Source organism: Monodon monoceros, unplaced genomic scaffold, assembly GCF_005190385.1.
Source record: "Monodon monoceros isolate NGI ecotype Baffin Bay Population unplaced genomic scaffold, NGI_Narwhal_1 Super_Scaffold_21, whole genome shotgun sequence".
Classification (NCBI taxonomy): Eukaryota; Metazoa; Chordata; class Mammalia; order Artiodactyla; family Monodontidae; genus Monodon; species Monodon monoceros.
Window position 1 is genome coordinate 13,429,041 of NW_021703778.1, and position 26,275 is coordinate 13,455,315.

General features: G+C 36.3%; 1 protein-coding gene across 2 annotated transcripts in view; it reads left to right on the forward strand.

Moving 5' to 3' along the window:
• DNAJC1 (DnaJ heat shock protein family (Hsp40) member C1) overlaps nucleotides 1–26,275 on the forward strand; it is a 203,092-nt gene that overhangs the window by 99,237 nt on the left and 77,580 nt on the right. For both annotated transcript variants that reach the window (XM_029237487.1, XM_029237488.1), the window contains exons 7-8: nucleotides 2,242–2,332; nucleotides 16,611–16,774. In XM_029237487.1, coding sequence (XP_029093320.1) covers nucleotides 2,242–2,332; nucleotides 16,611–16,774 — 255 coding nt within the window. The remainder of the gene's footprint in view (nucleotides 1–2,241; nucleotides 2,333–16,610; nucleotides 16,775–26,275) is intronic.

The following is a 26,275-nucleotide window of genomic DNA, read 5'->3' on the forward strand; positions in this document are numbered from 1 at the left end:
TAAGTAAAAAAATAAAGTAAATATGGGCATGGGAGGATAAGTCAGATGTATGACCTCTGTGCCCTTCAAATTATGCCATTATTTAGCTGGCCCAGGGCTTGTAGAAATCCTTCTATGGGCTTCCCTGGTGGCGCAGTGGTTGAGAATCCGCCTGCTGATGCAGGGGACACGGGTTCGTGCCCTGGTCCAGGAAGATCCCACATGCTGCGGAACGGCTAGGCTCGTGAGCCATGGCCACTGAGCCTGCGCATCCGGAGCCTGTGCTCCGCAACGGGAGAGGCCACACGGTGAGAGGCCCGCATACCGCAAAAAAAAAAAAAAAAAAGAAAAAAGAAATCCTTCTGGAAGAAGTGAGGTAGGAACCTAAAAGTGGGAATGGAAGGAATAAGAGGTATATCTTTATTATATTGATTCAGTGATTTTAGAAGTGCCCTGTCATTTCCCTAATTAATTATCAAGTAAAAGAGTTCTGTTATAACCCCAAGAAACATAGACCCCAGGAGAAAGCTTAAATTTGAACAGTCATAGCTGAAAAGAGATAATCCCATTCTAGGGTAGGTGTTCATGCATTTACATCTGAATTGAGGTAGAGCCAAGGATTGATTTTGTTCCTTCATTTCCTGCAGAAATAAAATCCTCTCAGACAGTTCTATGATTTATATTCTCTAGGAGTCGTACAGTCTGGGAATGTTACTCTAGAGTTATCCTTGATATCTTTTTCTTATTCCACACCAGTCAGTCATCAAGCCCTTTTACTTCTTTCTTTACTAGGTTTCTCATATATTTCAGTCCAGCTCAGTTCAAAGAATGCTTATTGAGTGCCTGTTTGATGCTAGATACTGTGCTCTGAGCATACAAGTAACCCTGTCTCAGATTTCTCATTTTCTAGAAGAGAATACAGCATGATACAAGCAACCATAGAAATGGGTTTAAATACAGAAGCAGTATACAGGAGAGAATTACTCTTCCAGGGAAGGTCAGAAAGACTTGCAAAAGAGGTGATGCTTGAATAGGGTTTTCAAGGATGAGTAGGAGTTCTTCAGAATAATGGTAGGGGAGCAAAATGTTCTAGCTAGAATGCAAAGCATACAGAAAGACATGGAAGCATAGCACAGTGTAGCCTGGCAGCTACAAGTAGTATTGCTATAGAACAGATGGAGTTTGAGTCAAGGGGTGGTGGAAGATTATCTGTTTTTGCTTTTTTCACTGTCAGGATCTTCATATGCCTAGAGCACCAACTTGTTTATCTCCATGTCTGTGATTAAAGGCCTGGTCTTTTTTCGGTACTCTGCTAAAGTCTTACCTGTCCTATTTGCCACTCCTTGAGACTTTAGCCACTGTATCTTGACACCTAAGTATTTGTGTACAGTGTGTGTCCTCAGTCCTCAACTCTCAGTGGAGTGACAACTTTCACTTGTATCTACATGGTCATAGAAGTTTCACAATCAGATCTGCATACAGTAATTTTGAAAATCTTTTGGAGTTAAGGGACTAATATGAAAATAGTGTTAGTACTTTGTTAGTCACAATAATATAATTTATTATGCTATCAAATAATTCAGTTCAGCAAGTGTGTTTTTCTGCTCTCTGTCCATGCATAATACTGAGAAAATATACAATGGAAGAAAACAGGAAGAGGATACATCCCTTTCGTATCTGAGAGTAAAGGCTTTACTTAAACATATTTATACTCATGTAGTTTCTGGCTTTCATTAGTTCTCTAAGATAGAGAAATCGTAGAGAACTGCTTATTCAGTTTCTTCTGTTCATCATAAAATTTGAAAGCATAAACACAGAGGAAGACTACTTATTAAATGAATATACTGCTTTAAATAGTTCTGTTAATATTTATTTTATTTTTATTTATTTATTTTCCTTATTTTTTTTGGCTGCATCGGGTCTTAGTTGCAGCATACAGGATCTTCCATTTTGGCTTCCTTGCAGCACACGGGTTTCTCTCTAGTTGTGGCGTGCAGATTTTCTCTTCTCTAGTTGTGGTGCACGGGCTCCAGGGAGCATGGGCTCTGTAGTTTGTGGCATGTGGGCTCTCTCGTTGAGGTGTGCAAGCTTAGTATTTGTGGTGCGCAGGCTTAGTTGCCCCGCAGCATGTGGGATCTTAGTTCCGCAGCCAGGCATTGAACCTGCGTCCCTGAATATAGTGCTTTAAATTGAAGTTATGTGGAAAATACCATCAAAGCAAACTGACTTTTATGTTAATTTATTTGTTACTTCTTTTTTCAGGATGCTGGGCAGTTTTATGCTAAATATAAAGAAACAAGATTGAAGGAAAAGGAAGATGCATTGACTAGAGCTGAACTTGAAACACTTCAAAGTGAGTTTTAAACATTTTCTTACTGTATTAACTATATTATATAAAACTGATTATTTAAACTTGGATTTTCCCTTAAATTCAACAGTAATTAAATTTTCTGTGCTTTCTTTGCTACTCTGTAAATGGAGTTACTTGTACTTAATATACTATATGTGGAAAATACTATATTAGTAATTTCTGAACCACCCACAGCTCAATATCAGGAGGGGTAAAATTAACATGGGGTCATGTAGTTCCTTTAATCTGAGAGGCATCCAAAATCTAGAAACTCCTTAAATACTCCAGTGCTGCAGTTGTCATTGATATTTAGTGCTGAGTCTATCCAGTTGATCCCCAACTTGCTGTATTACAGTAGTAAACAGGAAGCCTGAAAATGTCAATGATTTTTGTTTTGAAAGCCTTTGTTTCATTTGTATTATTGTTATATAACATGAAAAACCTTGGCTAAAGTGTCAGTATGTTGAAATCTTCCATTGAATACTAAAGACAGCTCTTGTTGATTTTAGGAAAAGTTGAACATACTATTAAAGAAGACATTTTACCAGCCCTGGTCTTTTTGTCTAAGTTTGTATATCTACATCTTTCCCACACATATACGTTCTGTCCCTTTACGTTGCTTTATCTTTATCCAGAGCGTTTTAACACTACTTAACTTTAATTTATATATTCATTTTGTTTACTGTCTGGTCCCCCCAATAGAATGTAAGCTTCATGAGGGTAAGGACTTTACCTGTTTTGTTCACTGTTATGACTATCCAAGGACCTTAAAGAGTCCCTGGCACATAGTAGGTTCTCAGTAGGTAATTGTTGACTGAATTCATGAAGGTGAAGTCTGTTTTTTAAAAAATTCCAATATGAATGTTTTTGGTTCAGACTTCATTTCTGAATGCTGTGCATGGTACCAATCTGGGCACAGAAGACAGTGTAAACACCCTTAATACCTGGTCACTTCATGCCTATAAATGTATATAAATACACAGCATGTGTAGTTTAGAAAACAACTTGTGTGCTTTTAAGGGTATACAGTAAAAGCTTTTCTGCAGCGCATAGAAGTCATTTAGCCAAATCAAACTGGAAAAGAGCAACTGTGGTATTAGTATACCACGCATTCAGTTCACACTTTCAGTATATATAGAAAAATGGTGATGGCTATTTCCCTTCATATACTGAAAGTCTAGCTTTCTGTCTTTACCCTGACACTGACCGTGGTTTGAGAATAGAGGAGAATTATGTTCTCTCCAAACCCAAAGAGTACACTGCTACTACCTAAATGTGTGACCTTGAGGGTTTTACTTTCCTTATCTGTCAGAAAAACATGTTGGACTAGATGATCCCAGTATTAGTTTTCTATTTTTGCGCTAACAAATGGCCACAAATTTAGTGGCTTAAACACAAATGTATTATCTTATAGTTTTATGGCTCAGAGTCTGACATGAGTCTTGCTGGGCTAAAATCAAGGTTATCAAGCAAGGCTGCATTCCTTTTCCAGCTTCTAGAGGCCTTCCACACTCCGTGGATCTTGGCCCCCTTCCTCTTTCTTCAGATCCAGCAATGTTTCATCTCTCTGACTCTTCTGTCGTCACATCTCTGGCTGATCATAACTGGGAAAAGTTCTCTGCTTTTAAGGACTTGTGATTAGATTGGGCCAACTTGGTTAATTCAAGATAGTCTCCTATCTCAAGCTTAATCACATCTACAAAGTCTCTTTTGCCATGTAAGGTAAAATATTCCCAGGTTCTGGGGATTAGAACATGGTCATGGTTAGGGGACCATTTTTTGCCTTATACAACCTTCAGGTGTCTGGGCAGCTTTAGAACAGGGACTTTCTTTTTCATCTTTGTGTCTGCAGCATTGAATATAGTGTCCTGGCACAGAGTAAATGTTTAATAAATGGATGAATGACTAAATATATGAATTAATGTAATCCCATGAATATTAATGAGTGTTAATATTAGTGAAGAAGAAAACAAACTTACGGTTACCGGAGGGAAAGGGGTGGGGAGGGATAAATTGGGAGATTGGGATTGACATATACACACTGCTCTATATAAAACAGATAATAAGGACCTACTGTTTAGCACAGGGAACTCTTCTCAATACTCTGTAATGACCTATATGGGAAAAGAATCTAAAAAAGAGTGGATATATGTATATGTATAGCTGATTCACTTTGCTGTACAGCAGAAACTAACACAGCATCTTAAATCAATACTCCAATAAAAAATAAAGTTTCAACAGTTACAAACACAAAATAATATGCAGATAAACTATATCATTGTTTAAAGCAGACTTCTGTTTAAGAGGGGAAAGTTTAGGATGTTAGAGAATTACATATTAAGGTTGACTGATGTGTGTTTTGCAGAGCAGAGTAAGGGTGGACAAATGATTATTATTGTTATATTAAACCAAAGATTGAAACAGAAGTTGATGTTAGAGCAATTGTTGAAATAGTTTTAATTGAATAAATCAATGAATAAATGAAATTTTAAATGTAATTTTTATATAATTGTTACTTTTAAGTAAAACTGTTACATAAAAATTTTCTAAGCCTTTTAAGACTAGTCAAAAGGAGCAAGGGGAAGGGGCTTCCCTGGTGGCACAGTGATTGAGAGTCTGCCTGCCGATGCAGGGGACACGGGTTCGTGCCCTGGTCCTGGAAGATTCCACATGCCGCGGAGCGGCTGGGCCTGTGAGCCGTGGCCGCTGAGCCTGCGTGTCCGGAGCCTGTGCTCCGCAACGGGAGAAGCCACAACAGTGAGAGGCCCGCGTACCGCAAAAAAAAAAAAAAAAAAAAAAAAGGAGGGGGGGAAATGACATTTACAAGAAAAGAGAAAAATATCAAACTAAACCAAAATTTACCTGTAGAGGCAGTATGAATACACTAATTTCATTGCTTTCATAGTCATATTTTCATGACTATTTTTCCAAAATTGTTCAGAGACTTTTGTTCTGCCTAAGAATTTGATAATAATTCTCAAGCAGATTTGATAATGCTCTTTTAAAAAAATTTTTTTAATTTTTATTTTTAAATTGAAGTAGAGTTGATTTACAATGCTTCAGTTATACAGCAAAGTTATTCAGCTACACATATACATATATGTCTATTCTTTTTAAGATTCTTTTCCATTACAGGTTATTGTAAGGTATTTAGTATAGTTCCTTGTTGTTTATCTATTTTATATATAGAGGTGTATATCTGTTCATCTCAAAGACCAAATTTATCCCTCTCTCTCTTTCCCCCCCACTAACTGTAAGCTTTTCTATGTCTGGGAGTCTCTTTCTGTTTTGTAAGTAAGTTCATTTGTATCATTTTCTTTAGATTCCACATATAAGTGGTATCATATGATATTTGTTATAATAATTTGTTATTATTTAATAAAAATATTGTGTAAAGAAACATTAATTTTAAAATAGGTAAATATCTGAAAACTCTGTATGCCAGCAAAAATGTGTGATAGTCTTCTAAAAAGTTGGAAAATTCATTACTGGCTTATGGTTTCTTGAAACTGAAAATGAGGAAATTAAATGCCAGAAACTTTATTAAAAACAATACTCATCCTAGGCTCTGAGTAATAAGACTTCTGTCGCTCGTGTTTTGATATCAGTAGTATATTTAGGAAAGGTGATGGTATCAACATTAAGAATGTTAAAGAACAGTCACATTACTCTTAATAACGTCAAAAGCTGTCATGTATTTTTAAATGTAGTCTCTAATGGTTACATGCAAAGAATCTTTTAATTAATTTTGTTAACTTCATTACAGTGTTCTACATTGTATACTTTAGAACTAATACATAAAGGCCCCAATTCCCCCAGTGTGCATTTCATTTGCCCCCATCCTTCTTAATTTTAAAGACCATCATTGGAATACTGAGTTCATAATAACATTTCCATCTGCTTAATTGAGTAAATTCATCTCATGCAGATTAGCAATAGCTATTTTATGCTTCCTGTTTTTCATGACCTAATTGCTAATCTGCCCTCAAGTCTATTTGCTTTACTGCTGAGATTGTGCAGAGTCCTCTAAGAGCTACACTAGAACTACACTGAGTAGGGTGTGGTGGTGTTACTTACTGACATGGTATTTTAGGGGGGAAATCTGAAAAAGGGTAATTTCTTAAAAATAAATATCATTCTTCTGGGAAGGCTTTATGGAAAAAAATGTGATGATTTATTTGGAAATTTTTGAGCATTTCTTTATTATAAACTTTTAATCAATTTTATGTTTTAGGTTTAAATCCAAGTTGAATATTTATAAATATAAGACTTTTTCAGTGTTAATAATATTTTTATACATTCTCTAATTGTGTGAGTTTTAATCTAAGTCAATAGATGTGAGTTCTAAGTACTATAATGAAACAGCCCATATTGTGAATGGAAAAAAATGAGTTATTTTATGAAGAAATTGATTGTAAAGGTTAAAATTTGAATAGAGAAAAGAGGGGAGGAAGGGTAGAAGGAAAACGCAATATTTCCCTTTTTTACTGTGTACTTTATATGAGTTAAGAACAAAAGCAAAATCAAATAATCAAAACCCTACTGTCAAGTACTTCTTTTTTGTCTACAGAGATAATCATTCCAGACATTATATTTTTCTTCTTGTTGTGTGGTCCCCACTCCATGCCCCAGTGATGGCCTAAGTAGGGGTGCCAAGGGGACAGTAAGAACATGGTAGACAGAATATATCTCTTTAGGGTGGCAGGATGGGAAAACATTCACCTTCCCTAAGGTAATGGAAGACTGGTTTTCTAGAAAACTTAGGTTCATGAGGAAAGGACTTGCTAGCGCTGATTTGTAAGCTAATTCAGGGGTTGATGGAGAAGGAGGTCAAAGGAGGTAGGGCAGATGTAATCCCAATGGGTTCGAACATTTTCCCTTTGGTAATATAGGGTGCTCATGGATGGGAGATTACTCTCTGAGATAATTTATGAAAAGGCATATGACACATCACTAGCTCCAGTACATTTGGAAACATGATCGAATAGAAACTCTGTACCTTAACTTATTATATAGTAAAACCTGATAGGAACCCTAGCCCCAAGAGTTTATATGTAGGCAAAGAATATCTCTAAAATAGTATTATTTCCTACGTACTTTGTTCTAATAACAATGGAATGTGAATTTTTAAAATCATATAGCTCAAATACAAATTACAGTTGCCTCGATATTTCATAATCATAATGCTGTGATGCTTAAATATAATGCAGTCTCAGCTTTCTCACTGAAGTGATTCAAAAAAGCATTTATTCAATTTAATATATAAACAATTATGGCTATAGATTAACTGGTCAAATTTCAACTAAAATTTTACTTACTAATCTGGAAATGAGTACCTATTTAATGTAACTGTATATAAAATGATACATCACTTTTTAAGATCCATGCAGGCAGGTATTTTCGTCTCTCTTGTTTATAGTCATAACCCCAGCACCTAGAATAATGCCAGGCATGTGGTAGCTCCTCAGTAACTATTAATTGAATGAATTAATGAATTTAGAAATACCATATTGCTCTTTTCTACTTCATACTTCTTAAAGCAATTTATTTTCAGTAACATTTTTGATAAGAGAATTCTTGTCATCAGTAAAACTACTTTTTGAGTCATCAACACAGAGTAAATCATCTTCATTTCCATATATAATGAGGTATGATCTTTTTGATTCCATGTATGAGACTGACAGTGAAAATTTTATTCCAAGTCACAATTCATCTAATATTAGGATTTTTTTCCTTTTTTTTAAATATATGATTGTTACAATAAAACCAATGTATTGCTTTATCCCCTCAATAATTTTCATTGTGGTAAAATATACATAACAAAATTTACCATCTTAACCATTTCTAAGTACAGCAGAGTTCAGTGGTATTAAATATATTCATAATGTACAACCATTACCCCCCTCCATCTCCCATAGCTCTTTTCATCTTGCAAAACTGAAACTGTACCCGTTAAATAATAACTCCCCATTCTCACCTCCACCCACCCTGTGGCAACCACTGTTCTGTGATTTCAACTACTCTAAGTATCTCACATAAGTCTAATCATACAGTATTTATCTTTTTGTGATTGGCTTATTTCACTTTGCATAATGTCCTCAAGATTCGTCCATGTTGTGGCATATGTCAGAATTTCCTTCCTTTTTAAGGCTGAATAATATTCCGTTGTATGTATATACCACATTTTGTTTATCCATTCATCTGTCAATGAACACTTGGATTGCTTCCACTTTTTAGCTGTTGTGCATACTACTACTGTGAACTTGGGTGTACAGATATCTCTTTGAGTCCCTGGTTTCAGCTCTTCTGGATATATATCCAGAAGTGGAATTGCTGGATCATATGATAATTCTATTTTTACTTTTTTTTAGGAACCTCCATACTGTTTTCCATAGCACTGTACCATTTTACATTCTCACCAACAGTGCACAGAGTTCCAATTTCTCCATATCCTTGCCAATGCTTTTTATTTTCTGGGGATTTTGTGTGTGTGTGTGTTTCCTATAGCCATCCTATTGCGTGTTTCTTTGGAGAAATTACTATTCAAGCCCTGTACCCAATTTTGAATCAGATTGTTTGTTGTTGAGTTTTAGAAGTTTTCTATATATTCTGTATATTATTCCTTATCAGATACATGATGTGCAAATATTTTCTCCTATTATATGGGTTGCCTTTTTACTCTGTTGATATTCTCTTTTGATGCACAAAATTTTTTCATTTTAATGAAGTCTAATTTGTCTATTTTTTCTTTCATTGCCTGTGCCTTTGGTGTCATATCAAAGAAATCATTGCCAAATCCAGTGTCATGAAGCTTTTGCCCTATATTTTCTTGGAAGACCTTTAGAGTTTTAGTTCTTAGACTTAGGTAATTGATCCATTTTGAGTTAGTTTTTATATATGGTGTTGGGTAAGGGTCCAACTTCTTTATTTTCACATGGTATCTAGCTTTCCCAGCACCATTTGCCTAACTGTTGCTATTTTTGTTTTAATTTTTTTTTTTTTTTTAATTTTGGCTGGGCCCTGCAGCTTGTAGGATCTCAGTTCCCTGACCAGGGATTGAACCCGGGTCACAGCAGTGAAAGCGCCAAATACTAACCACTAGACCACCAGGGAACTCCCGTGAACTGTTGCTTTTCTATTTAACTTTTTACTTTGAAATAATTATAGATTCATAGGAAGTTGCAAAGATAGTACAGAGAGGTCCCATGTACCCTCCTCTCAGTTTCCCCCATTGGTTATCTTATATAAGTATAGTATAATATCAAAACTAGGAACTGACATTGATAGAAAATGTATGTATAGTTCTCTGCCATTTTATCACATGCTTATATTAATGTAGCCACCACCCCAATTATCCACTACTGCTTTATCATCACAACCATCACCTTCTCCCATCCCCCCATTATCCCTAACACCTGGCAATTACTAATCTATTTTTCATCTGTCTAACATTGTAATTTTGACTGTATGATTTAGAGAATGTGAATTCGAGAACCATACAGTGTGTGATCTTTTGAGACTGGCTTTTTTCACTCATTGTATTGCCTTTGGGATTTATCCAAGTTGTTCCATGTGTCAGTAATTCATTTCCTTTTATTAATGAATAATATTCCATAGTATGGATGTACCACCGTTTGTTTAACCATTCACCTATTGTAGGGCATTTTGGTGGTTTATGGGTTTTGACCGTTACAAATAAGGCTGCTATGAACAGTCATAGGTAAATTTTTGTGTGAACCCAGAAGTGCAGTTGCTGGGTCATATGATAAGTTTATGTTTAGAGTTTTAAGAAATTGCCAAACTATTTTCCAGAGTTCCCGTACCATGTTATACTCCTACCAGCATTGTATGAGAGATTTAGTCTCTTTGCAGCCTCACCAGAATTTGATATTCTCACTATTTTTTATTTTAGCTATTTTGATAGGTGTGTAGAGATATCTCACCATGGTCTTAACTTGCATTTTCCTAATGGATAGGGATGTTGAAACATCTTTTCATGTGCTTATTTGCCACGTGTATATTGTCTTCAGTAAAATCTTTCTTCATGCCTTTGGCTTGTTTTCTAATCGGATTTTTTTTTTTTTTTTTTTACTATTGAGTTTTAAGAATCCTTCATATATATGTTCTAGATATGATTCCTCTTTTAGATATGTGGTTTACAAATATGAAATCTTGATTATTGCAGCTCTACAATAATCTCAAAATTAGGTAGAGTGATTCTTCCCACTTTCTTCTTCTTTTTCAAAATGTTTTAGTTATTCTAGTTCCTTTGCCTTTCCATGTAAATTTTAGGGTAATCTTGTGTGTATCTACAAAAAAAAAAAATCTTGGGGCTTCCCTGGTGGCACCGTGGTTAAGAGTCCGCCTGCCGATGCAGGGGACCTGGGTTCGTGCTCTGGTCCGGGAAGATCCCACATGCCGCGGAGCGGCTAGTCCCGTGAGCCATGGGCCTGCGCATCCGGAGCCTGTGCTCCGCAACGGGAGAGGCCACAACAGTGAGAGGCCCGTGTACCGCAAAAAAAAAAAAAAAAAATCTTGCTGGAATTTTGATACGAATTACGTTAAACTTGTATATCAATTTGGGGAGAATTGACCTATTTACTATGTTGAATATATCTCTTCATTTATTTATATCTTCATTAATTTCTTTAGTGTTTTGTAATTTTTAGCTTACGAATCATGTATGTATCTTCTTAGATTTACATCTCTTTTTTTTTTATTTTGAGTGATTAAATGGTATTGGGTTTTTAATTTCAGTCTCCAAATGTTTACTTTAAGTAAAGAAATTCAGTTGGATTTTGTATGTAGATATTGTATCCTGCACCTTTTTGGATTTACTTATTCTAGGAATTTTTATGTAGATTCTTTGCATTTTCTATGTAGATAGTCATGTCAATATGACAATAGGGATAATTTTATTTTTTTCCTTTTTAATTTGTATGCATTTTATTTCCTTTTCATGCCATATTTTGCTATCTAGAACTTCCAGAACTATGTTGAACATGAGTGGGGAGACAGGGCATCCTTCCTCTGTTCTAAACCTTAGGGGGGAAGCATTTAGTGTTATACCATTAAGTAGGATGTTAGCTGTATGTTTTTTATAGATGCCCTATATGAAGTTAAGGAAGTTTCCCTCTATTCCTAGTTTTCTGAGTTTTTAATCATGACTGGGTGTTGAATTTTGTTAAATTTTCGTTACATTTTCTTCATCAGTTAATATGATCATGTGATATTTCCTCTTTGGCCTGTTAATGTTGTGGATTACACTGATTGAATTTTGAATATGGAACCACACTTGCACCCCCCCCCCCGCAGTAAATACCATGATGGTATATAATTCTTTCTATATATTGCTGAATTCTCTTTGCACATATTTTGTGAAGGATTTTTGCATCTATATTCATGAGAGATACTGGTCTATAGTTTTCTCTTTTTGTACTGTCTTTGTATGATTCCAGTATCAGGGTACCCCCATATAATGAATTGCAAAGTCTCTTCTATTTTCTGAAAGAAGCTGTGTAGAATTGGTGTTAATTCTTTAAACATTTGGTAGAATTCTCTAGTGACGCCATCTAAGCCTGGATATTTCTTTTTGGCAGTTTTTAAATTATAAATTAAATTTCCTTTATAAATACAAGGTTATTCAAATATCTTATTTCATATATCTATTTAATGATTGAATTAAGGTAGTTTGTATTTTTCAAGCAGTTGGTCAGCTTCACCCAAATTGTCAAATTTGTGTGTTTAGCGTTCTTCACTTTATTATCCTTTTGATGTCTGCGTGTCCTGTGGTGATTTCTCCTGTTTCAGTGCTAAAATACTGCTAACTTCTGTTTTCTCAGTTTTTTGGTCAGTTTTTCCAGATGTATATCAGTTTTATTGATCTTTTCAAAGATCCAGTTCCTTGTTTCATTGATTTTCTCTATTGCTTTTCTTTTCAATTTCATTGATTTTTGTTCTTATTTTTATTATTTTCTTTCTTCTGCTTGCTTTGGGCATCTTTTGGGTAAATTCCTTTGCTCTGAATTCTATTTACCTGATATTAATTAGCTACTCCTGCTTTCTTTTGATTAATGTTTTGATTAATTTGTAATAAGTTTCTTGTAGATAACATATACGTAGGTCCTGGTGTTTCATCCACTGTACCAATCTTTATCTTTTAATTGGTGTATTTAGACCACTTGCCTGTAATGTAGTTATTGATATATTAGGGCTTAAGTGTGCCATTTTATTTTTTGTTTTCTATTTGTTCTGTTTTCTTCTTTCTGCTTTCTTGTGTAGGTTACTCGAATGTTTTTCTTTTTAGAATTCCATTTGAATTTATCTATAGTGTGGTTTTGTTTTTTTTTTTTGTGGTACGCGGGCCTCTCACTGTTGTGGCCTCTCCCGTTGCGGAGCACAGGCTCCAGACGCGCAGGCTCAGCGGACATGGCTCACGGTGCAGCCGCTCCACAGCACGTGGGATCCTCCCAGACCGGAGCACGAACCCATGTCCCCTGCATCGGCAGGCGGACTCTCAACCACTGCGCCACCAGGGAAGCCCTATAGTGTTTTTTTAATATATTATTTTGTATAGCGTTTTTAGTGGGTGCTCTAGGTATTATGTCATATATACATAACTTATTACAATCTACTGGTGTAAACAATTTACCATTTCAAGTGATATATAGAAACATTACCTCACTTTACATCCATTTATGTCTCCCACTTATAACTGTCTTAAATATTTTCTCTACATATATTGAATGTTATAATTTCCATTCAGCTGTCAGATATAACATAGAAAACTCAAGAGGAGGAGGAAAATCTATTGTATTTACCCATATTTTTACTCTTGTTCTTTCTCCTTCCAGCTATTTTAAGATTTTTTTCTTTTATGATTTCCTTTCTGTTCAGATAACTAGCCATTATTATCAGATAGGTCTGCTGGTAACAGATTCTCTTAGTTTTCCTTCGTCTGCAGAGGTCTTGGTTTCCCCTTTATTCCTGAAGGATATTTTCACTGAATATGGAATTTTGAGTTGACAGTTGTTTGCATTTTGCACTTGAAAAACGTGCCAAGTTCAGTTAGCATACTTTTCAGTTCTGGTATTTCTCTTTGGTTCTTCTGTATATCTTCTGTTTCTTTGCTGTTGACTTTTTATTTCTTTCTCTGTTTTAAGAATGTGTACTATTGCTCGTCAAACCATTTTTATATGGCTGTGTTAAAGTCCTGGTCAGGTAATTTGGATATCTGTTGGCATCTATTGATTATCTTTTTCATTCAGATAGAGATATTCTTGGTTCTTGGTATGATGAGTGACTTTTTTTTTTTTATTAAAACTTGGACATTTCAGGTATTATAAGACTCTGGATCTTATTTAAATCCTCTATTTTACCTGGTGTTCTCTAACAAAGCCTAGCAGTGGAAAGGGGAGGGTTGCTGCCCTGTTACAGTCAGGTAGGAGTGGAATTCCAGGTTCCCTTCATGACATGTATTGCAGCTGAGGGGGAGGCTGGTTGTGAATCCTTTCAGGGTTGGGTGGGTGTGGGTGCTCTTGCTTGCCAGTAGGTCTCCACTTACCCCAGCCTTACTGCTCACCACCTGGCCTCCCCTGACACTGTGGAGGGCAGGGGTGCCTCAGCTGGACAGTTGTGAAAGCCCTGATTGCCCTCTAGGCTTCCTCTGAAACCACCCTGGCAGGGAGGAGGAGGGACACCTCATTATTCCAAATCTACTATCCCTGGGTAGATTTGGAAACCCAGACTACCAACTTAGTCTCTGCTGTTCCCACATGGGAAGGGGGACCCACATCACCTCTCAGCAGACATGAAAGCTTGGCTTCTTATACAGCCTTCTCCCACATCACCCTGAGGTTGGGGTGCCTCATTACAGCCTCACTATGGCGGAAGTCTAGGCTTCCCACTAGCCTTCACTGGCATGGGGGTGGGGTGTGGCCATAGTTTTTTCTGTGTTGTTTGCCTGAAGTAGATTGGTTATAATCTAAAAGTTTATCTTGATATGCTGCTGCTTTTCTGGTCCTTTTGGCTGGAAAGAGAAAGCTTTTTAAATTTTTTAATATTACCATTATTATTTCTGTGCCTTTCAGTGTTTTTGGGTTGCAAGCTTCCCTGGGACCACGTCTGGGATATATGAGGCTGTAAGAAACCCAGGGAAGTTACCACCTTGGTGCTCATTGGGTCCTGCCATTCCTAGTTGGTCTGTCTTCTCTCCAACATTCAGATTATTCTTCTGTTTGTTTCATATATAACATTTAGAATTTTTAGTTTTTCTTAGTGAGAGGACTATGAAAAAGTACTTCTTCATTTTTCCAGGAGTGGAAGTTTTGTATTATTTTTTTAAGTGATTTTTTAAATGCATATTTTAAAAGATTCAAATACTTGCAATTGTGACCAACATCCCAGAAATAAACCAAATTTATTTGCTTCCTTTTTATAACTGATTCTCTATAAGCAGCCAAAATTAGTAGCCATGAGATACGTTCTAGTTTATGTGTATTTTCCCTTAGCAATAATTTGTTGCTCAAGATAAAGAAATTGTGAAAAATTGAGTAATACGACCAACTTCATAAGGAATCTTTTTTTTTTTTTAATTTGGCTGCATTGGGTCTTCTTTGCTGCGCGTGGGCTTTCTCTAGTTGCAGCGAGCAGGGCTGTTCTTCGTTTCGGCGCGGGCTTCCCATTGTGGTGGCTTCTCTTGTTGCGGAGCACGGGCTCTAGGCGCACGGGCTTCAGTAGTTGTGGCGCATGGGCTTAATTGCTCCGCGGCATGTGGGATCTTCGCGATGTAATTTCTAGAAAGGTAACAGCCTTGTTAAGTAGAACTGTTCCCATAACACTGTATTCTTTTTTTTTTTTTTTTTTTTTTTGTGGTACGCGGGCCTCTCACTGCTGTGGCCTCTCCCGCCACGGAGCAACAGGCTCCGGACATGCAGGCTCAGCGGCCATGGCTCACGGGCGCAGCTGTTCCGCGGCATGTGGGATCCTCCCGGACCGGGGCACAAACCCGTGTCCCATGCACCAGCAGGCGGACTCTCAACCACTGTGCCACCAGGGAAGCCCAACCATGTATTCCTAATGCACATTATTTTTGGCCATTTTTCTCTATTGGGCTGCCTATCCTTTTGTCAGTTTATAAGATCTCTTTATGTATTCTGTATATCAGTCTTCTGTTTGTACTCTGAATTGTAGATGATCTTTCCAAATCTGTTATTTCTCTCTTGGTTTGTTTATTCTTTTATCTTTTTTTTAAATAGCATTTGGGTTTTCAGTCTTAGTTAAGATTTTGTCTTCCTTTAAATAGTACAGGTAGTATTTTAGATTTATTTTTGCAAGATTTTTATTGTTTTGGTTTTTAAAGTCAAGTCTCTTATCCAACTGGGATTTATTTTGGTATATATTGTAAGGTTGTGTCCAATTTTCTTTCAAATGGGTATTCATTTGTGACAGCATCATTTAATAAATCCTTTTCCCACTGAACTGAAATATTTATGAATTCTCTGTTCTATTCTAGGAATTTGTCTCTTCATATGCCAATATCATATTAATTTTATTACATTAGTATTATAACAGATACATAGAGGATGGAGAAGATATGGTTATAAGGATGGATGAGTTTGACAGTAGTAATCAAGAGTGAAGTTGCTTCTCAGTGTTAACTCTCTAATCAGAAAGGGATTTAATGGAGAGGCCAATTGATAAATTGATAAGTATCTATTGATAACTACCCTTGATGTTGCCAGGTTATATTTTGCATTTGTAAAATATTGAAAAGATGAATGTATACCATTAAGAGATAATTTTCTGCCAAGTAGTATGTTAGGGGATATATAATTCTCCTCACATCAACTTTATGAGGTTAGATGTAGCTCCCTTTTACAGAAGAGAAAATGGACACTTGTTCTAAGGGTTAAGTTACTTGCCCAGTATTGTGCAACTATTAGATAGTAAAGGTAGGATTAAAACACTAATGACCAGGCTCTTTTCACTATGCCATAATGAAATGTTTCATGAACAGTACTTTGAACACTAAAGATATATACAAATTGATATGATGGTTATATCATAATCTTCTGTCATTAGCACCTGTGAGTTTTATTTTAAAACAATGCAGTGGATAGGGCACAATAAAACTTACAGCTAACTATTTATAGCAAAGCAATTCTATTTTGATGAAAGAACAATATATATTTATGTGTTCTTTCAAGAATGGTCTATGAATAAAATGTTAGAAGCTATTATGTTATTGATTGGTTCTTTTAAACATTTTTTTTTTTTTTAGAGCAGAAGAAAGTTAAAGTAAAAAAACCAAAACCTGAATTTCCTGTATATACGCCTTTAGAAAGTACATATATTCAATCTTATGATCATGGAACTTCTATAGAAGAAATTGAGGAACAAATGGATGATTGGCTGGAAAACAGAAACAGAGCACAGAAAAAACAGGTAAATTTTTGTTTTAATTGAGTAAAATACATACTGAAAAGTACATAAAATATAGATGCACAGCTCAGTAAACTATCACATGGTAAATCAAGTTAACCACTGCCAAGATCAAGAAATAGAACATTGCCAGTGTCCGGAAGCCACACTCATGCTTCATCCTGGTCACTACCTTTCTTTTCTTCTACAAAGATAATGATTATCCTGACTTCTAACCATAGATTACTTTTTCCTGCTGTTTGAAGTTTATAACTGGAATCGTCCTGTCTTAGTCCATTCAGGCTGCTGTAACAAAAATATAATAGACTGGGTGGTTTAAACAACAAACATTTATTTCTCACAGTTCTGAAGACTGGGAAGTTCAAGATCAAGATGCCGGCAGATTCGGTGTCTGGTGAGGGCCCTCTTCCTATTCATAGACAGCAGTCTTCTTGCTGTGTCCTCACATGGTGGAAGAGGTGAGAGAGCTCTCTGGGGTCTCTTTCATAAGGGCACTAATCCCATTCATGAGGGCTCCACCCTCATGACCTAAGGAACCCCCAAAGGCCCCACCCCCTACTACCATCACATTGGGGGTTAGGATCGCAACATATGGATGGGGGGACGGACACAGACATTCAGTCCATAACACATTCCATATGTACTGTTTTGCATCTGCTTTCCTCTATTCATATAGTATTTGTGATAGTTATTCATTATTGTGTGTAGCAGTAATTTGTTTATTTTCATTGCTGTATAATCCATTTAGAAATATAGCACAATTTATTTTTGTTGGAGATTGATGTTTCCAGTTTTTGACTATAATGAGTAAGTTTCCTTTGCACAACTATTGTACTTTCAGTACACGTATGTGTAAATTTCTATTTTTGGAGTTAAGTTGCAGGGTCAGCTTTAGTAAATAATTCTGAATACTTTTTTTTTTTTCAATGTTTGTATCAATTTATAGCTCAGCAACAGGATCTGAAAACTTCAATTACTTTACATCCTTGCCAACACTGGGTCAAGTCTTTTACGTTTTTAACCATAGAGTTAGGTGTGTAGTCATATTTAATTATGGTTTAATTTGCATAACCTTTGATGAATAAGTTTAAACACTTTCTTATGTTTACTGGACACTGATATTCTCCTATGTGAAATGCCTTTTCAAGTCTTTTTTTATTATTGGGTTGCCTGTGTTTTTCTTACTGATTTGTAAAGAGGTTTTTAATGTATTTCAGAAGTGAATCTTTGCACGTTTTCTCCCACTTTGGCTTGCGTTTTCATTCTCTTAATGGTGTCTTGATGACCAGAGTTATTAATTTTAGTCATCAGTCTTTTCCTTTCCTTTATTTGATGTTTGTGTTGTGTTTAAGAAATCTTTTCCCACTTTGCAGTCATAAAGATATTTCCAAATTTTTCTAGAAGCTTTAGTATTCTACTTTTTACATTTAGATTCATAATCCCCTGGACTTTGTGTTTATTGTAAAGTAATGATCAAGTTTAATATTTTTTCAAAAGTTTTCCAAACCAACTGACCCAATACCAGTTAAAGAAAAGACTCCTCCCTACAGCTCTGCAAATGCCACCTTTATTATAGAACAAGTGTCCATAACCATGTGGTCTGTTTCTAGACTTTCTGCTTTGTTCCATTAATCTATTTCTCCATGCTTGTGCTGATACCACACAATCTTAATTACTGTAGCTATGTACTATATATCTGGTATAGTAATTTTCCAACTTAGTTTTCCTCCTATAAGATTGCCACTTTACATTCACATATAAATTTTTATTTATTTTATTTTATTTTATTTTATTTTTGGCTGTGTTGGGTCTTCGTTGCTGCACGTGGGCTTTCTCTAGTTGTGGTGAGCGAGGGCTACTCTTCCTGGTGGTGCGCAGGCTTCTCATTGCAGCGGCTTCTCTTGTTGCGGAGCACGGGCTCTAGGCGCGCGGGCTTCAGTAGTTGTGGCTCGTGGGCTCAGTAGTTGTGGCTTGCGGCTCTAGAGCACAGGCTCAGTAGTTGTGGCACACGTACTTAGTTGTTCCGTGGCATGTGGGATCTTCCTGGACCAGGGCTTGAACCCGTGTCCCCTGCATTGGCAGGCGGATTCTTAACCACTGCGCCACCAGGGAAGCCCTCACATATAAATTTTTAAAGTAACTTGCCATTTTCCACAAATTATTCAGCTTAGATATTCAATTGGGATTACATTGAATATATAGATTAATTTTGGAAGAACTGGCATCCAGACAGTATTGACTCTACAACCCATGAATAAATCCATTCATATAGGTCTTTAAAAAATTATTTTTAATGTGTTACAGGTTTTTGTGTGTATATACTGTACGTTTAAAAAAAATTTATTCCTGGTCATTTAGTGTTTTTAGATGACATTATATATGATATTGTTTTTTTAAACTTCACTTTCCAATTATATTTGCTATATAGAAATACAATTGATTTTTGTATAATAACCTTGTGTCCTGTAACCTTGCTAAATTTATTTTTTAATTTTAACAGTTTCTCTGAGTATTACACTTTTTTTTTCTTTTGTGCTAAGGATCTCTAGTACACGTAGAATAAAAGTGATATAAAAGTTTTATTTCATTATTAAAATTATATATTCTTTTATTGTTTAACTGTTAAATGTGATATATGCTGTAGGCTTTCTGTAGCATTTTTTACTGAGACACACTTCACATAACATAAAATTCACCATTTAAAAGTGCACACAGTTCAGTGGTTGTCGTCTATTCACTGTGTTGTGCAACCATCACCACTATCTAATTCAAGATTTTCATCACACCAAAAAAATAAATAAATAACCCTCTGCTTGTTAGCAGTTAGCTCCAATTCTCCTCTCTCCCCTTCCTGGCAACTGCTAATCTATTTTCTGTCTATGGATTTGCCTATTCTAGACATTTCACATAATTGGCATCATACAGTATGTGGCCTTTTTTTTTTTTTCTTTTTTCTTTTCAGTATGTGGCCTTTTGTGTTTTGCTTGGCATAAAGTATTCAGGGTGTGTTATTTAACAGTACTTCATTTCTTCTTATGGCTAAATAATATTCCATCATGGATATATCACATACTGTTTATCCATTCTTCAGCTAATGGATATTTAGTTTGATTCCACTTTGGGACTATGATAAAAATGCTATGAACATTCACATACAAGTCTTTATTCAAACATATATTTTGTGGTTTCTCTAGGGATTACATTAACATCTTAATTTATAACAATCTAGTTAGGATTAATGCCAACTTAGTTTCAGTAGTGTTAAACTTTCCGCCATATAATGTGTTATTGTCACAGATTAAATCTGTATATATTGTGTGCCTGTCAACTTAGATTTATAACTATTGCTTTATGCAGTTGTCTTTTAGTGAGATTAAAAAAGAATTACAAACAAAAATTACATTTATGCTCTTTTGTATTTTTACCTGTGTAAACACAAAAACACCTATCCTGGTGTTTATTTCTTCATATGCCATTGAGTAACTGTCTAATGTCCCTTCATTTCGTTCTGAAGGAGTCCCTTTAAGCACTTGTAGGGCCAGACTGCTAGCAACAAACTCTCTCACTTTTTGTTTATCTGGGAATGTCAAAATTTTTTCTTCATTTTTGAAGGATAGTTTTGCCAGATAAATAATTTTGGTTTGACTGTTCTTTTCTTTCAGCACTTTGAGTACATCATCCCACTACCTTCTACCTTCTGGTTTCTGATTAGAAATCAGATGTTAATCTTATTGATGATCTCTTGTACATGATGAGTTACTTGTCCTTTCCTGTTTTGAAGATTCTTTCTTTGTCTTTAGCTTTTGATCAGTTTGATTGTGATGTATGTAGATGTGGATTCCTGTGAGTTTATCCTTTTGGAGTTCATTGAGCTTCAAATTTGAGAAGTTTTGACCATTATCCTTCAAATATTCTCTTTCTCTCTCACCCCCCCCCCTTCCCCTTCCTCCTTTCGCCTTTCTGTTACTCGTATTAAGCATATGTTGATATGTTTAATGGTATCCCACAGGCCTCTGAGGCTTTGCTTATTTTTCTTAATTCTCTTTTCTTTCTGTTCTTCAGACCAGATAATCTCAGTGGGTTTATTTGTCAGTTTGCTGATTCTTTTTCTGCCTGTTCAGACCTGCTGTTGAGCCCCTCTAGTGAATTCTTAATTTGTTATGGCACTTTTCACCCTCAGAATTTCTATTTTATTCCTTTTAATAATTTCTACCTATTTATTGATCTATTCTCAACTAGGTGACACATGGTTCTCATACTTTCCCTTTAGTTTTTTGGGCATGGTTTCCTTTAGCTTGTTGAATATTTAAAATGGCTGATTTAAAGCCTTTGCCTAGAAATCCCAGTGTTTGGTCTTCCTCAGGCACAGTTTCTATTTATTTTTTCCTTTGTTTGGGCCATACTATATTGTTTCTTTGCAGGTATGGCAGTTATCGTTGTTCCTGTTGAAGAATGGGTATTGTGACGGTTATTAGTTGCGACTCTGAAAAAATCAGATTCTCTCCCCTTTCCAGGATTTATTGTTATGTTTGGCTTATTGTAGTTGTTTGTTTGTTTGTTTACAGACTTTTCTGTACTAATTCTACAAACTCTGTTTCTTTTGTTTTGTGTAGCCACCGAAGTCTCTATTCAATTAGCTTAGTGATCAGCTAATAATTGGACAGAGATTTCCTTGAATGCCTGTAGCCAAAATTTCTTCCAGTCTTTGGCGTGGGCTCTGTGTATGTGTTGGGGCTCAGCTTCCACACCCAGTCAGGCAGTTGACAATTCTGCCTTAGCTTTTACTTTCTGCTTCCAGAGAGCCTCAAGATCAACAGCAGGTGAGAACTTAAGTCCTTCTCAGGTCTTTTCTGACCATGCTCACAGCCTTGAGCATGCACGTGGCCTAGATTCTCAGAGCATCTTATTCCTCAGCCTTTCTTTTCAAGCTTTTTGGTTAATCTGTTGTTTGCCCAGCTTTTTTCTGTTGCCTCAGGAAGCAGTGGCTAAGATACTAGACAGTAACCATTTTCCCAAAATGCCCCCAGGGAAGAGCTTTTAGCATTAGGCCAGTTTTCAGTTAGGCAAAATAAAGACAAGCCTTTTGATCTTCCAAGGAGCCACGAAACAGATCAAAACAAATGATTACAGTTCCTTGAAAATTAGTTCATTCTGCTCCCTCCACAATCGAGAATATGGTTGTTATTTTCATAGGTAGTGCTGAGCTGTGGAACAGGGAATAAGACTGGGGTAAGTTAATGTAGCCCAGAGGTTGCTGTTCTTATCAAGAATCAGTTGTCTTTCTTTAGTACATGTTACCCATAGTACTGCAAGCCTTTGATTAATTTCCAGAGTTTAGAAAAACTTGATTCTGATAGATTCTGACCTTTTTTTTTTGTTGCTTTTATACAGAGAGTAGGTTTGGAGTTCCTTACTCTGCCATTTTTGTTAACATCACACTGTGAATTTTAAAAATCAAAATTTCTTCCTAGATTTGCTAAGAATTTTTATTTATTAAAAATGAATGTTATAAAATGTTATCAAATATTTTTTGTGTCCGTTATGATGATTATAGCTTTTTAACCTTTATTTTGTTAATGAGATGAATTATATAGATTGTTTTTCTAACATTAAACCACCTTGCTTTCTTAAACCCATTTGATTTGATATGATTTGATAGTACACAGAATTCTAATGTACCTTTAACCCAGTTTTCCCTGATAGTTATATCTTGTGTAACTACAATACAATTTCAAAACCAAGAAATTGACATTAAGTACAATGGCTGTGTATGGTTGTATGCCATTTTATCACATGTAGATTAATGTAACAACCACTGCAATAAAGGTACAGAGCTAGTCAAGATACAGAACGCAAATACATCACTCATGCTTCTTTATATTCACACCCATCACCTTCCCACCGTCCTTAACCTCTGACAACCATTAATTTATTCTTTCTCAGGAGTTTTGTCATTTTGAGAACGTTATATAAACGGAATCATTCATTGTGTGACCTCTTGAGGTAGACATTTTTTAATGCCTTTTCATTTTTATTCATTTCTTTTTTTTAGTGAGGTGTAATTGGCATATAACAATAGTTTCATATTTACAACATAATGATTCGACTTTGTATGTATTATTTATTTATTTATTTTTGGCTGTGTTGGGTCCTTGTTGCTGTGCGCGGGCTTTCTCTAGTTACGGCGAGAGGGGGCTACTCTTCGTTGTGGTACGCAGGGTTCTCATTGCGGTGGCTTCTCTTGTTAACGGAGCATGGGCTCTAGGCACGCGGGCTCAGTAGTTGTGGCGCGCGGGCTCTAGAGTGCAGGCTCAGTAGTTGTGGTGCATGGGCTTAGTTGCTCTGTGGCACGTGGGACCAGGGCTCGAACCCATGTCCCCTGAGTTGGCAGGTGGATTCTTAACCACTGCGCCACCAGGGAAGTCCCTCGACTTTGTATGGATTGCAAAGGAATCACCGCAGTAAGTATAGTTAACACCCATCACCACACATAGTTACAAAAATTTGTTTTGTGATGAGAACTTTTAAGATCTACTCTCCTAGCAACTTTCAAATATGCAGTACAGTGTTATTAAGTATAGTCACCGTGCTGTACATGACATCCCCATGACTTATTTATTCGTACCGTTTCACCCATTTCATCCACCCCTCACTGCCACAGCCACACCTCTTATAAAAACCAGTCTGGGCCTTCCCTGGTGCTGCAGTGGTTAGGAATGCACCTGCCAATTCAGGGGACACGGGTTCCAGCCCTGGTCCAGGAAGATCCCACATGCCATGAAGCAACTAAGCCCATACGCCACAACTACTGAGCCTGCACTCTAGAGCCCGTGAGCCACAACTATGGAACCCCGCATGCCTAGAGCCCGTGCTCCGCAACAAGAGAAGCCACTGCAATGAGAAGCCCGTGCACGGCAACAAAGAGTAACCCCCCGCTCACCGCAACTAGAGAAAGCCCGCGCACAGCAACGAAGACCCTACACAGCCAAAAATAAAAACAAATAAATAAGTAAAGTTATAAAAAAAAGAAAAAAACCCAGTCTGTTCTCTTTTTTTTTGAGCTTAGTTTTCTTGGTTTTTGTTTGTTTTTGTTAAGATTCCTCTAAAAAAGTGAGATCGTCTGGTATTTGTCTTTCTCTACCTGATTTATTTTACTTAGCATAATGCCCTCAAGGTCCATCCATGTTGTCACAAATGGTAAGATTTCCTTCTTTTTATGGTTGAATGATATTCCTGTGTGTGTCTGTGGATCTGTGTGTCACATTTTCTATATCCATTCATCCGTCAAAGGACACTGAAGTCCTTTACATACCTTGGCTATTGTAAATAGTCTGCAACAAACATTGGGGTGCATATATCTTTTCAAATTAGTGTTTTCACTTTCTTTGGATAAATACCCAGAAGTGGAACTTCTAGCTCATATGGTAGTTCTATTTTTAATACTTTGAGGAATCTCTGTACTGATTTCCATAGTGGTTGGACCAATATACATTCCCACCAACAGTGCACAGGAGTTCCCTTTTCTCCATATCCCTGCCACCACTTGTTATTTCTTGTCTTTTTGATAATTGCCATTCTAACAAGTGTGAGATGATATCTCATTATGGTTTTGATATGCATTTCCCTGTTGATTAGTGATGCTGAGCATCTTTTCATGTGTTCAGTATGATGTTAGCTTTGGGCTTGTCACATACGGCCTTTATTATGTTGTGGTGCATTCCCTCTATACACACTTTGTTGAGAGTTTTTACCATAAATGAATATTTTTGTCCAGTTTTGTCAAATGCATCTATCCAGATGATCATATGCTTAATCACCATACATCTGTGAGTTTTGCTTTCTTCTTGTAATTGATTTCTACTGTCAATACCATTGTGGTAGGAAAAGGTGCTTGATATGATTTCAATCTTCTTAAATTTAGGACTTGTTTTGTGGGCTAATTAACATCTGATCTATCCTGGAGATCCATGTGTACTTGAGAAGAATATGTATTCTGTTGCTTTTGGATGGAATGTCCTGTATGTGTTATTAATTCAGTCTGGTCTAACGTGTCATTTCAGGCTAGTTTTCCTTATTGATTTTCTGTCTGGATGATCTGCCCATTGATACAAGTGGGGTATTAATGTTTCCTACTATTATTGTATTGCTGTCTACTTCTCCCTTTATTCTGTTAATATTTGCTTTATAGATTTAGGTGCTCAGATTCACTTTTTTTTTTTTTTACTCACATTATGCCCTTAAGATACCTCCAAGTGTTTGAGTGTATCAGTAGTGTGTTTCTTTTTATCACTGAATAATGATCCATAGTGGGTTAGTTTGCATGATCTAACATATTATGTATATAGGAGCATACAGTGCATACTCTGTTGTGAGATTTATTCATGTTTCTATAGTTTTCCCTTTTTAGTGCTGAGTAATATTCTATTGTATGGATACACTACAGTTTTTTAAGTTTATTAGTTGATAGACATTTGATTTGTTTCTAGTGTCTGGCCATTATAAATGAGTCTTCTATGAAGATTCATTGTACATGTCTTTGTATGGACTTATGCCTTCATTTCTCTTGGGTAAATACCATGCAGTAAAATGACTGGAAGGTGTGATGTGTGTATATCTAAATATTTTAAAAGTTGCCAAAGTGTTTTCCAGAGTGGCTGTTAATTTTACATTCCCACCAGCAATGTGTAAGAGTTGCAGTTGCTCCACATCTTGGCCAACCTTTGCTGTTAACACTCTTTTTACCATTCTAGTGGATGTGTAGGACTATCTCATTGTGATTCTAATTTGCAGTTCTCTAATGGTTAATAATGCTGAGCATCTTTTTATCTGTTTATTTTTCATTAGAGTATCTTTTTTATGAAGTCTCTCTTCAAATCTATGGCCCATGCTTGTTTTATTATTGAGTTTAAAATTCTCTACATATTTGGAACACTTTTGTCACCTATATGTTTTGCAGATATCTTCTCCTTGTTTATAACTTGCTTTTTTTAATATATAAATTATTTATTTATTTATTTTTGGCTGCGTTGGGTCTTCGATGCTGCGCGTGGGCTTTCTCTAGTTGTGGCAAGTGGGTACTACTCTTCGTTGCGGTGCGTGGGCTTCTCATTGTGGTGGCTTTTCTTTCTGCGGAGCATGGGCTCTAGGTGCGTGGGCTTCACTAGTTGTGGCACATGGGCTCAATATTTGTGGCGCATGGGCTTAGTTGCTCCATGGCATGTGGGATCTTCCTGGACCAGGGATCGAACCTGTGTCCCCTGCATTGGCAGGCAGATTCTTAACCACTGCGCCACCAGGGAAGCACCCTAACTTGCTTTTTATTTTAGTAATAGTGTCTTTCGAAGAGCAAAAGTTTTAAATTCAGATGTTCAGTTTATTAAATATTTTCTTTTATACTAAGTTCTTTTCCTGTCCTAATTAAGAAGTCTTTACGAAACCCAAAGTTACTGAGAGTTTCTCCCATGTTTCCATTTAGAAGTTTTACAATTTTAGCTCTTAAATTTA